Source organism: Physeter macrocephalus, chromosome 20, assembly GCF_002837175.3.
Source record: "Physeter macrocephalus isolate SW-GA chromosome 20, ASM283717v5, whole genome shotgun sequence".
In the NCBI taxonomy this organism is placed as follows: Eukaryota; Metazoa; Chordata; class Mammalia; order Artiodactyla; family Physeteridae; genus Physeter; species Physeter macrocephalus.
Window position 1 is genome coordinate 51,481,218 of NC_041233.1, and position 13,620 is coordinate 51,494,837.

The 13,620-nt window shown below is 40.6% G+C and overlaps 1 protein-coding gene across 3 annotated transcripts in view; it reads right to left on the reverse strand.

Moving 5' to 3' along the window:
• Positions 1-13,620, reverse strand: part of MYOF (myoferlin) — a 160,139-nt gene that overhangs the window by 81,239 nt on the left and 65,280 nt on the right. For all 3 annotated transcript variants that reach the window (XM_007107116.4, XM_055081062.1, XM_007107117.4), the window contains exons 13-19: positions 11,685-11,788; positions 9,690-9,758; positions 9,552-9,595; positions 6,940-7,022; positions 4,544-4,582; positions 2,358-2,482; positions 1,169-1,285 (exon numbers count right to left, since the gene is read on the reverse strand). In XM_007107116.4, the coding sequence (XP_007107178.2) occupies positions 1,169-1,285; positions 2,358-2,482; positions 4,544-4,582; positions 6,940-7,022; positions 9,552-9,595; positions 9,690-9,758; positions 11,685-11,788 (581 nt within the window). The remainder of the gene's footprint in view (positions 1-1,168; positions 1,286-2,357; positions 2,483-4,543; positions 4,583-6,939; positions 7,023-9,551; positions 9,596-9,689; positions 9,759-11,684; positions 11,789-13,620) is intronic.

The following is a 13,620-nucleotide window of genomic DNA, read 5'->3' on the forward strand; positions in this document are numbered from 1 at the left end:
CCACAACAGTGAGAGGCCCGCGTACCGCAAAAATAAATAAATAAATAAATAAACTATCATGATTTATCAAAAAGAAAAAACAACAGTCATAATAATGGTATAGGATGTGCCAGAAACAATTCAGTGAGCAACAGAGACAGGGTTAATTTAATATCGGGCTATCCATCACACACAACACACATGCTAGCAAATCTGTACTGCAGATGTCAATTAACTGACAAGGGAAAAAATTAAGCGTTTAACTGTTTCATGATAAGAATATTCTTTTTTTTGTATTTATTGCCTTGAATTAATTACACTGACATTTGAATTTACTAGGAAAAAACTACATCTGTGGCTCTTTGCCATAAGAATCATGGATGTTATGCATAAGTTGTCCCCATAGTGGGGAAAGAGGTGATTTTAAAAAAAGAAAAAGAAACAAGGACCCACTGTATAGCACAGGGAACTATACTCAATATTTTGTAATAACCTATAAGGGAAAAGAATCTGAAAAAGGATATATATATGTATGTGTATATCTCTATATATGTATGTGTATGTATATGTATATAACTGAATCACTTTGCTGTACACCTGAAAACTAGCATGACATTGTAAATCAACCATACTTCAATAAAAATTTTTTTTTAAAAAATAAAGAACAAGAAATAGTTGGTAAGGTGAACTTGGAAGATTTCCTTACTTTGAGGAGGAGTGGCGTCTCAGAGCTGCTGTAATGTGGGCATTAATATAAACATGCCTTCACATGCTGGGAAGCCTGAGATATGGCAATTACTTCTGAAAATGGAAGTGACTAGTGGTGGCTGCTATATCATTTGGAATGGCTCTTGTGGCCTCCTCCCCACAACACACCCAAGCCCAGTTAGCAAACAGGCCATTCAATTTGGGGGTATCACTGCTCTTGGTGGTTTTCAGTAGGGTAGTAACATCTCAAAGATAAAGCAAGTCTCATCACCCCCATAGGGCTGTGGTAGATACACCAAGAGGGTGTGGAGCGGCACTTACTATGACTCCCATCTCTCCACCTCTGCCACAGCCGACCCTTCAGTCCCTGGATCCCCCCTTCAGGCCTGCTGGCCTCAGGCAGGCCAGCACTAACCATCCCACCTCCAACCCTCTGTAACACCCTTTCCCTACCACACACGGTCCACACTCCAACATTTACCTCAACAACCAGCAGGTCATCATTTGAAATGGGCTCAAGCTTTTTATCTGGGGGTGTCTTTTCAAGTAAAGTGCTTAATTCAACCAAGATTCTGCCTCTGTAGGCAACTCCTTCCCCCTGAAAGGCAACAGCACAGGATTATTCTTCTAGGCATGAACAACAGTGAAAAGATCTGTCCCTCTATTGGGGCTCATCCAGCTACAACTTTAAGTTTCTCCTTCCCAAAATGAATCAGTCAGCAACTCTCTCAGCTGGTCTTTGGTATCTGAAAGAAGAACCAATGACTTCAGGAAGGATCCCAAAGAGAGCCAGGGCTGAAAGGGATCTCAGTCACGGCTGGTGTCAGAGGCTTTCGAGTCATGCTCAGATCCAGAAAGGGTTCCCAGATGCTGGGGTGGGAGTGGAAGGGGCTCGAAGTCTCCCTCACCCAACTTTAGCTCTGCATTTATCTGCATTAACTTTGCTCCTTTGCTCAGAAAAGGGAGGCTGCCATGTTGGCAACCAGGGCAAGTCTCAGAGTAGCCAGGAAATAAAAGAGGAAGATATTTTGGGTGCGGCTGAGGGTATTAATTGTGGCTACTCCTCCCAATATACCAAGAAGTGTTGGCAACAGAACCCTCTGGAGAGGAAGTGAAAGCTTCCACCTCCACCCCCACCCCCATCCCCAGGGCTTTCTCTCTACCCTAGCTCTTTTCTTGGGCTTTGGGAGCTAACTAACAGACAGTACTTGGGCTTCTAATGTGGTGGAAAGACGACTTCCCATCTCTGAGCCTCCATGTCCTTGTCTATAAAATGAAGAGGTTGGATCGGATCAGGGATAGCAATGTCAAGCGTGTCACCTCCAGTCTTTCGGCAAATTCCTAGAACATGGCATTGAATGGAATACTGAGGTAGCACATTTGCTTTTTGGAAAGAGCCAACATTGATTACTGACATCTGCCTTAAGTTTAGGATGGGGGAATGGCCATGCTATGCATTTGCCACATTAGATGATCTCCAGGATCCTTTCCTATTCTTGCATTCTAGGACTTGAGGAGTATGAGACTTCCATCCTTCAACACTTGATCGGTCATCTGGTGGGTCTCTGGGGGTGGGGGGTCCCCTAAATGAGACTTGATTAATAACCATTAGAAGAAGGAATCACATGAATCAGTGCTCATTAATAACAAACCTTAATTGAAGAACTAACCTTTCCAGTATTTAGCTCATCATAGGGATCTGGGAATCCCGTGTACTCTCTGGGGCTTCCATAAAGGTTCAGATAACAAGGTCCAAAAGTTGGAACAAAGCCCACCTCTGTTTCTCCTGTATTTGCTGAGAGATAACATCATCATTAGTATCTTAGGCTTTTAACACTCAATCTATTGAAATAAATATTAGTTATTAGTTAGCTGGATGAGACAGTTTTCCTCCATTTTGAGTTAGTTGTATTAGTGCAAATTGTAAACACTTGTGAGAACTGCCATATTTCCCTTATCTTATTGCTATAAAACATTAAATAAAAAACATTTTCAGGGGGGAGTTCAGGTAAACTTATATTATTCTTACAAAAAGATGATGATATTCAAATGAAAGAATAAGAAGTTGATCTTCACATTTTTTGCAAGTTTATAATTGGCACTGTAGTAAACATGTCATTGGCAACTGAGGTAAAGATTATAATTGTTTTGGGAAGTCATTTAAATGATGTATATCAGATTAATTTTATTTGTTCTCCAAAAACATCATTTAGTCTCAAGTAGTTAGTATAAATCTGGCAGATGACTTTTAAAATACAAGACATTTAAAATTTTTACATATAACAATGAACTGTCTGCCTACGGTTATGACCATATGATATTCATAAGCAATGTGAAGTCTCCATTCATGACATTCTATCTCTGATGAGGATCCATTATGCTCCGTATTTCTGCTACCTGGTCTTAGCAAGAGCTACTCCCCAAGGAGGGGCACTGCAGGCAATGTAAGCAAATAGCGGAGTCAAAGGGAGACTGCAGGTGAAGATGGGGATGTATAATAGGAGCTGCCGCCAGCCATCTGAATGGCTCCCGTATGGAGGAGGGATGGACTTGCTTCCAAAAGCAGGGGAAGGACCACTGCTGGGAGCTACAAGGAAGCCAGCTTTGGTTCACTCAAAGTAAGGAAGATCTTTCTATGAATTAGTGGTGTCAAACAATGGGACAGACTGCACTGGGAACAGAGGAAATGTTAAGGCCAAGACTTCAGCCTATCTTTCAGGATATGGTCAAAACGATTCCCTTATGGATGAGAAGTTGACCAGATGACCTCTATGGCCCTCTTCCAGCTCTGTGCTTAAAACTAAGGCAGAAAGATAAATGTGAAGTAGCAGGTGAGCAGAATGCCGATTAATAAACAGTTGAGCAAACTATATACACGGGTAGTTTGCAATCTTTTCCACCTTTTTGAGGCTCCTTTGCACTTTGAACTTCTATTAAGTTATCATTTTATATTTTAATTTTTGACCCTTAAATAGCTGCTTATCTCTGTGACTACACTATAAATTCCTTTGGTAGGTGGGGTAAGATTCAAGCATGTTTTATTCTGACTCCCTAAGCACCTAGTCCTTGTTCTGTCTTGGAGTACTACAACATAAATATTTTTTGATTGGTTAAACAAATGAATGAAGGAGTGAAGTGTGACCAAATCTGCCAAGTTTGTTACAAACCTAAGGACTACTTAATATTCACATAAAGTGTGATTATAAGATAATGAGATTGATTTTTAAAAACAAATAAGAATGTGTCATTGTGCCAATAACATAAAGGCACATGATAAAACCTTAATTTTGCACAGTTTGCAAACTTTCTTACGTGCAGTATCTCTTTTCCCTCTCACTACAACCTTGGGTGGTTAGCATGGCAGGGATTATCATGTTTATTTGAAAGCAAACAAACGTCTCTAAATCACAAAGTCTTCATCTATTAGGGTAACAACATCTGCCCTGACAGGGTTGTAAGGTCAAGTGTGAGAGCACTGAGCAAACTTGCAAAGAATGGCGAGTGCTGGGCAAACCCAAGGACATGTTATGATCCTGCATAGTTGGAAGATGAAGACCATAAACAACAATAACAAAAAAGTGTTATACAATTATTTACAATGAAGCCAGGATAGTATGCATCTAGGGGAAAACATGAGGCATGTAGCAAAGCCTGGTTAGCACATTTGTTTAAACTTAGCTTTGCAGGACAACCATACAACACTAATACAAAAATTGTTACTGTAGCAAAACTATTTTTAAGACAGCAAAATGTAAAAAAAAAAAAAAAAAAGCTAAAGGCAATCAATTGGTAAGTTCTTAATAAGATAATAATAAACAGAAAGATCTAGAAGATAGCAAAATTACAAAGCATGAACCTGTATATGATGCAGCCCCAGATCCCGAAGATGAGACATCTACGTAGTAAAAATACGGTTGGTTAAACAACAAGAGAAACACGAACTTTATAAAAGAGACAGTGAAAAAGTTAATCAAATCCAATGCTAGGTAAGTGGTTTAGCAACACCAGAAAAATCCCAAATCCAGGCTCAAATCACATCACCCTTTTGTAATGTACACAAATGTCACTGGTTAAATACAAAATGGCTCAAGACTTCTGTGATACCCGGCAGCACCGTCATGCATGATATAACCTAATCTCGTCAGCCCCAAGGCAGTGAAGCATCAGAGAAGTAGCTTCCCACCATCAAAGGAGGCCTGGGGAAGTTACCAACATTTCATGATTTTAATAAAACATTTACTTGTCCTGTGTCTAATTTAGTTGGGACTAAGACCAGATAATGCAAGTTAATTTAGTCTAAGGCTGTGTGAGCAAAGGTTTATAGTTTAAGGTACATTCTCTGTTTCTTTCGGGGTGGGGAGGTTGGCGGCTGCTCATTGTTATTTTGAGACCCTGTTACTGACTGTTCGCAGGGCCTGCTTGAGAGAAGGCATCAGAGACAGGGGCTGACACTGTCTGTAACAATTCATTTTCACTTGCGGTGGATGTTAACCACCATATCATAAGAAAAATGCTTATTCCACTATTTATTGAAAAATTATTTTTAGGTAATTATTTAATGACTTTCTGCTAAATTAAATGAATTTAAGTAATTTTTACCCTCCCTCCCATATAGTTATAGCATGAGTTTAATTACTCTATTGGTTGCCTTTAACCAATAAATTTAATCTAGTCTTTAACCAATTTTTTATCTAACCAATGATTTAATCTAACCTTTATATCTGCATCCCTCACTTGATAACAAGAGGCTAATAGCATGCTTACCCTTGCCCACCTCTCCCTTTCCTTTTTTCACTTCTAAGCTCTATCTTCTGTACTTTTACATTGTAAGAGGCGATGACATTCACCTTCTGTTTAGAGCCTTGACTACAGGTTTAACAAAAAATTTTTTAAAACAATTAATAGTGTTCACATTATAACAACACATTACAATAAGTATTGTTCTCTGCAGAGAAAAGGAGAGTTGTAATTCCATTCCTTTGTACAGGTCCAGCAGCATGGTCCCCCTATGCCACTTAGCAGAGAATGTTTAGATGGAATCTCTTTCTCACCTTCTATCATTTGCTTAAAATAATGCTACACCTGACTTTATATTTGGACTATTATCTTCTTGGTTCAGCTCTTTATTTTTCTTGGACTTTCTAATGCCTTTTTTTTTTTTCCTTCTTCTTGAGAGAGGAAATCTATATCTTCTTCATCAAATCTCTATTATGTTTCAGGTTCTTGGTCATACTATCTAATGCGTGGCTTACAGTATCTTTTTAAAAACCTATAAAGTCCTCTCTTAAACAAGATAAGGATGAGAGGACACTTAGGTTTCCAAAAACAAAATTTTGTCTCAAATTCTCTCACTTTACTCAATGTGTTTAATCTACTGGTATTTACAAGAATTTTATTTTGGTAACAAACAATAAGCTGCTCATATTATTAATGTGTTAACACTAAATTTTTTCTTACCATCTTAATTTATCTCCTTCATTCCCTATTACAATTTCAGACCATAATACCAAGTATAGGCAATCAGTTCTCAGTATGAAAAACAACAAAATGTATATTGGTTATCAATGCTTGTTAGCATAAAATGCATAAAAACAAAATGCACATTATCTGGAGTAGACAGTACATGGTTCAGTGCCATTTGACTTTGTTCCTGCCAAGGAAGTCAGTAAAGAAGGGAACATTGTTTTATATTTGGGTGGACTGGTGTCAGTGCCACTCTTAAAAAAAAAGGTACCCTCCGTATTTTTTTTTTTTTTTTTTTTTTTGCGGTATGGGGGCCTCTCACTGCTGTGGCCTCTCCCGTTGCAGAGCACAGGCTCCGGACGCGCAGGCTCAGCGGCCATGGCTCACGGGCCCAGCTGCTCCGCGGCATGTGGGATCCTCCCAGACCAGGGCACGAACCCGTGTCCCCTGTATCGGCAGGCGGACTCCCAACCACTGCGCCACCAGGGAAGCCCCAGTACCCTCCGTATTGATGCTCAAAAATTTGTAAAAAGGCTACTGGGAAAGAGTTTTTGGATTGAAGCAAGAAAGCAAAAAAATTTTTAACTCAGATAATTGATAGTTACCTCAATTATTAATTACTAATCAATTGTTTTGCTGCCCACCATCAAAACATCACTGAAATGGTTCACTAGGCTCATCACATTTGGCTTCTCAGAAACCAAGTCCATTGCCAGGTGGCTACCCCAGTTCATTCCTTCTCCAGAAGCTCTCCGCCCTGTCTCGTTCCTGCTCTGCTGTGTGACTCACCTTCCACTTCCCCACCAGAGGCAGCAATTTTAGAGAGGTGCAGATACGTTGTCCCAACGACATCATTTTTGGTAAGACGGTCCCTGTATAAAAGAACAGGTTAAGACCTCCACCTATGAAGACAGATCTTCATTTCAACAATAATAAGAGAGAGCTGGAAAAGACCCTAGACCTCAGAAATCTTCCTGTCCAGTGGGCCTCAAGCTTTACCGTACTTTAAAACCACTTGGAAACCACCACCACCACTCCCCACCCCTGCATCCCACACCACCTCTCATGTCCTTGTCTCAAATTTTCTCACTTTACTCAACAAAGTGAGACTTTATTGAGTCTGACTTTTGAGACCATTCTGATGCAAATGGTCCTCCAAGCACCCTCTGAGAAAAACTGATCCAGTCGGACAACTCATTTCAGTTATGGAAGCTGAGATTTTTACAGAGGTCAAGGGATTCGCCTATGGCCACACTCAGTACTGTTATCATAAAGTGAATGGATCAGTTGCAGGCACATAACATGATGAGGGTAATAAAAATCTCATTACATAGAATAAGTGCATGTATCTTATTTTATCATGTTCATACTGACTACTAGGACGGTTTAACAACGACGGTGGGCTATTTCTAGGGGTGCTTCATAGGGAAAAAAATTCCCTTTCAATTCAAACATTTCTTGAACATCTACTGTTTGATAGATGCTGTTTTTCTGACTTCATTTGCTTGCCTATAACGTAAATCTTATCTATATGGTTGGGATAAGTTTGCCCGCTACAAGTACCTACAACTTTGTGTATATTTCTGTGAGTATCTTAGAGAGTCTCTGAGCCTAACATGAAATGGTCTGTAGCTGGGCACATAGTACATGTAACACACAAGGTTTATATTGATAACATCCTGTTTAATTCCTTCTCTTCTTTATTCCATCTAGTGTCACACCCACTCTAAAGTTTAGGACCCCATGCGGGGGGAAGAAAGTTTCATTCAGTATTTTGAGGAAAGCTTATACTATAGTATATTATTATGTATATTATAGCAATATTATATGTTATATATAATATTATATATTACATAGTATAATAATATTAGGTTATAGAAAGTGACTAATTAAACACAGTATACATGAGAAAAAATTATTTTTAGGTAGTAAGCCACATGTGTGGGGCTTGCATCCTCTCTGTCCATCCAGAAGAATCTGGACTACATTTAAAGAATCCTTAGCTTTCCCTCAGTTGTGTAAATACCCTACAGGGTATGTAACCAAAGATCTGGATCCAAGGATTCCCCAGATAAACAGGGTCTCTCTGCACATCCTAGTCTACTATTGCTTTGGAGAGGGGAGACGAGGTCAGGGAAAAAAACCCACCATTTGTTGTGGCCACGGGCAACTCTGGGATGGCTCAGCTAGCAATCAGCCCACTGCAGAGTCTGTAGGCCAGAGTGGTTACCTGATCTATGTAGGGTCCAAGCCCACACTCCTGACAGTTCCTGAGGCTCCTGGAGCACCTTCAGAGTGTCGACTAGGGGTCCCAAGTAACTTAAAATGAGCTCACGCTCATCGGAAGGGGCATTTTGGCCTCAGGCCCCTTCACGACCCTCAATGAACTGTGATGTAGTTACTGAACAAAGAAAGCCTTCTCCCCTCTTCCCAAAGTGCCTTGTTGCCATAGTGCCAAGAGGGTACAAACATGAAAGTCAAATACATTTAGCCAAAGGAAAAACTAGGGCCAGACAGGATGGGGACCCAACTGGGTCTCTAACTATCTGTGTGACTGTGGGTAAGTCACCTGACTTCTCTGAGCCTCAGTCTTTGTCTGTAAAAATGAACTAATCATAGTCTCTATTCTATAGGGTTTCTCTAAAGACTAAATGGAATAATGTAGGGAAGGCAAGAGGCACAGCACCTGGCACTTAGCAGTGCTCAAAACACAGCAGCTAACATCATAATAAACATTGATGATGATGATGATGATGATGATGATGATGGTGGTGGTGGTGGTGGTGGTGGTGGTGGTGGTGACAATGATGCCGGTACCAATGATGATGCTATTTATCATTTCCACTCTCAGGGAGCTAAGGGCTGTCGATTGAATACCCCATCCAACTAGAACATACCCAAGAATGGCCTCATTATGGCCAATCATTGCTAGGATGCTGGTCTAGTACAAAGTCCATCAAAAAATTTCAATGAATTTTCTTTGCATTCAGATAGGGAGCTCTGTCTACTCTCCTTTCTAACAATAACAAAGAATAGCTCTCAGAATGTTTTGGTGATTCTTCCCAAGAAATAGTTTACTCCATTTCTGAAGTCTATTTTGGACAGCCTAATGGTATGTAAAGCCTTGATTTCTTATCTCGATTTCTTGTCCTCTATTCAGATCATTTTTCCTTGCTTTTGTTTGTGAGCAGTTGAACCAAGATATCCAAAGCTTTTCTGTAACAACCACTATTATTATTTTTAAAGAAAACACCCAGTTCCAGGAGCAGTGTACCCCTTCCCTCTGAAAGAAAAGCAAATGTCCTGAAAAGTAAGAGTTAGACCATCTGAAGTAATGTTTCTCAATATCCAAATATTTAATTCTTTAATTTTGAATTAGACACAAGTCCTTTTTCACTCACCAGTCATATATTGTTAGTTTTATTTTTTCACACACTGAAGGAAACTGTTAAACAGAAAAAAAAAAAAAAGCAGTTATTTCTCAACTTATTCAGTAACAAAGTATTCTTACTTTTTTCTAAAAGCAAAGAAAGTCAAACCTTGATCTGAAGATTGACGACTTGATTCCACTCAGGGTTTGCATTTTTCTCAATTATATTTGTGCAAACCTGTACAATTATCAAAACAAAACAGTAGGTATTCAGGTTTCTTAATTTCGAAAAGTTTACAATATACGCATACTGGATTATGACTCTAGCAGTTTACTTATAAGTTATAGACTTGGTATCCTCGTTAAAGTTTATTTTTCTTGATAAAAATTTGGTAAAATATGACACAGGTTTAACATTGACCTTTGCTGCTTCTTTGCACAAAAAGCTAGTTTTCAATCGCCAGATTACTAACATTGGATTAGTGTAATGATGCAAGAGCTAATATTTAGTGAGCACTTGTTACATGCTGTCTAATAAGCATCTCTACACTAACATGTCCAAACAGATCTTTTGATCCTGCCCACCAGCCCTTCTCCCTGCTCCCCAAACTGGCTGCTCTTTCCACTGCTTTTCACAGGGGTGTTCAGGCTTGAACCAGAGTCAGCCACAACCCCTCTCTCTTCCCTTCACATGCCTCATCCAATCCATTAGTAAATGCTGACACCCCTATTGTCATCCCGTCTTCCCCCAGATGCTTGCGGCTGGTCCCCATCTGGATCTGCACTTCCTCTCCTGCCTCCCCACTTTCATGTCACTCCTGTGTAGCACCTTCCATCATCTCCCCAGGTATACTTGCAGTCCTGGTTCATATTCTGCCTGCCCCCCTCACCCCACCTCTTTGAGCTCATCTCAGTTTCGTCCCGTGCTCGCTCCACTCCAGTCATGTTGGCATTCTTTTGCTGCAAATGTGTATCCTCCTTGGGGCCTTTACATCTGCTCTTCCTTCTGCCTGGAAGCCCCCCTCCCCCGCAATAGGTCTGCATTATCCAGGCCTCTGCTCAAATGTCACTTCCTCCAAGGTGTCCCACTTGATAACCTAGCTGGATACGCCTCCAGCACCCCACCCATCACTTCTTGTCCGCTGCTTTATTTTCTGCGGAGTACTCAGCACTAACTGAAATTACGCAACTTCTTATTTGCTTGTTTATTGTTGTCGTCCCTTCTGTTACAAAGTGAGCTCCATGAGCGCAAAGACTGTCTCGCTCACTTCTTTATCCCCTGCTCGTGGGACAGCATCTGATACTTGGTAGGCTTACACTGTTTAATTCCAGAATTAATTAACTCTTTCAACAATCCTATGAGATTATAAGCATCCTCACATATAGCTCAGGAAACTGAGACTCAGAGGTTAAGAAATTTGCCTTCACTCCCTATGGACAGGGGTCAAGTCTGAATTTAAATCTGGCCTCATTTAGCTCCAGAACTGAGAACTTTTCTGCCATCTCCCACTGGCTCTCCTAGGACATAACCCAGTCTGTGTGTGCAGTTTGCCAAATCTCACTTTCACATGGTTCAAATACATAGAAGATGCTACTTCCTCATGCCCAGAACTATCCGTGGTACATCATTATTCTAAATACTATGGAATCCCACTCTCCAATCTTAGACCATCTCTGTAGGTAAAAGTGGTAGTTACAGGTGTTCCTACACCAAGAGTCCCCCAGCTTTTTTCAGAGGACTGGGATGGGGTTCCCCTGCCTGACTGTCTAGTTTCCGCAGCTCAGTGGAGTATGGGTGGTGAGAAACATGACAGGAGTGGGCAGCTGGGTACTGGGGGCTGTCCTCTACCACATTTACCAGGGATCATTATTGTTGGCTAGGGACTTCGCCTAGTAGTAAGATAATGCTTAGACCTGGGAAATCACTTCCGCTATTCTAATCTTCCAAAACACTGAATACTTTGAGTCCTGTATACTTTCCACTCCAAAATAAACCTCTGGAGAAGTCTGGCATGTTCAGACTCAGATAATCTGGGTTTCTGCAGAGTGCCCAGCTCATCAGGGGGCTAATTTAACAAAGAATAAGCAAGAAATCACTCCAAGGAAAGCATGGCATTTTAAAAATGTGTTTCCAGAGGCATGTGCATTTAGATCACATACAAACCTTTTTTCCAGCAAAAGAAACTTCTACAAAAGGATCCACTAGGTTTTTCTTATCTGCACTGCCTCCAAATATTTCCTTTACTGTCTGTGAGAAGGCATCATCCACTGGAAAGCAACATGTCACACAGCAGAAATTAAATTTGATTCTCTTAAAAGAACAGAAATCACTCAGCAAAATTAAAAATTTTCCCCTGCACAGAAAAACAGTTGCAACAAGAATCATTCTCAAAAGTGGCAAGTACCAGAGGCACTGGATTGCAGAAATCCTTTTTGTCTTAGCTGAGAGAAAGAGAAAATCAACAGGAGTGCCTTGAAAAAGAAATCAATAAATTATTATGATGAGAATCAACCATTTATTGAGGAAAACAGTAGGATAAAGAAAGTCCATCCAAGTGGGGTAAGAGGCAATTCAAAAACTCAGGCCTAGTTTCAATTTGGGAAAGGTTCCTTAGGTCAGCATATAGGCCTCATCTGACTTTTTCTGAGAAATTCAAGGAAATTTGGCATAATCATAAATATTATGTTTCATCAACTACAAACAGCAGGCCTCTGTTTTAACAAACTTAAAAGTGAACAGAGTTCAGCTGAATAGGCCCAAGTAGGCCATATAATGTGAGGTTTAATTTAGTCACTTCATTTAAGATATTTCTGAGGGAAAGATGGTCTGGGGAGGCAGTACAGGGTGTTAAACAAGGTGTGGGGGCGTTCCCCAGGAAAGTAGCAAAACCTGAAGCGCTCCATGGCCTGTACAGTGGGTGTTGCCTCCTGGGGACTGGGAGAGGGGTCCTACGTCCCAGGGCCCAGCAGGAAACAGACAGGCCAGGTTAGGCAGAGAGGATGCTTGGTCCTCAGCAAGGACAAAGGAGTAATTGGACTAGCCTCTGCGAATAGAATCACTCTAAGCAATTCTCTTAAATGCATCCAATCTCTTAATATATTAGTGACAGACTTCTAGTTATTGGCACTTAACCACCTTTTGCTCAGCCATTTTTTTTTAACATCTTTATTGGAGTATAACTGTTTTACTGTGGTGTGTTAGTTTCTGCTTTATAACAAAGTGAATCAGTTATACATATACACATGTTCCCATATCTCTTCCCTCTTGCGTCTCCCTCCCACCCTCCCTATCCCACCCCTCTAGGTGGTCACAAAGCACAGAGCTGATCTCCCTGTGCTATGCGGCTGCTTCCCACTAGCTATCTATTTTACATTTGGTATGGAGAACAGTATGGAGGTTCCTTAAAAAACTACAAATAGAACTACCATACGACCCCGCAATCCCACTACTGGGCATATACCCTGAGAAAACCATAATTCAAAAAGAGTCATGTACCAAAATGTTCACTGCAGCTCTATTTACAGTAGCCAGGACATGGAAGCAACCTAAGTGTCCATCGACAGATGAATGGATAAAGAAGATGTGGCACATATATACAATGCTCAGCCATTTTTAATAATCGATAGCAAACACATTTATTTGTTTATAAAATTTCAGTTTCATTTGGGATGAAAGGAGTTGGCAGTGCTGACTGCTGACCTCTGTTTGGTATTCTCTAGGATAAGGGGAAGATGGGGAACCCTGAAGAGAAAAGGGATAGAGATGAATGGGCCAGAGGCTCCATAATGGCCATGGGTCATGACCAATAAGGCTGCCCCTTGAACCTGTTTGGGTAGCTTTCAGTGGGACCAAAATGAACGAAAATAACTCCACGAAGGTCTTTAAAAAGAAAGACAGGGACTTCCCTGGTGGCACAGTGGTTAAGAATCCACCTGCTCAGGTGCTTTGTGACCACTTAGAGGGGTGGGATAGGGAGGGAGACTCAAGAGGGAGGAGATATGGGGATATATGTATATGTATAGCTGATTCACTTTGTTATAAAGCAGAAACTAACACACCATTGTAAAGCATTCATACTCCAATAAAGAGGTTAAAAAAA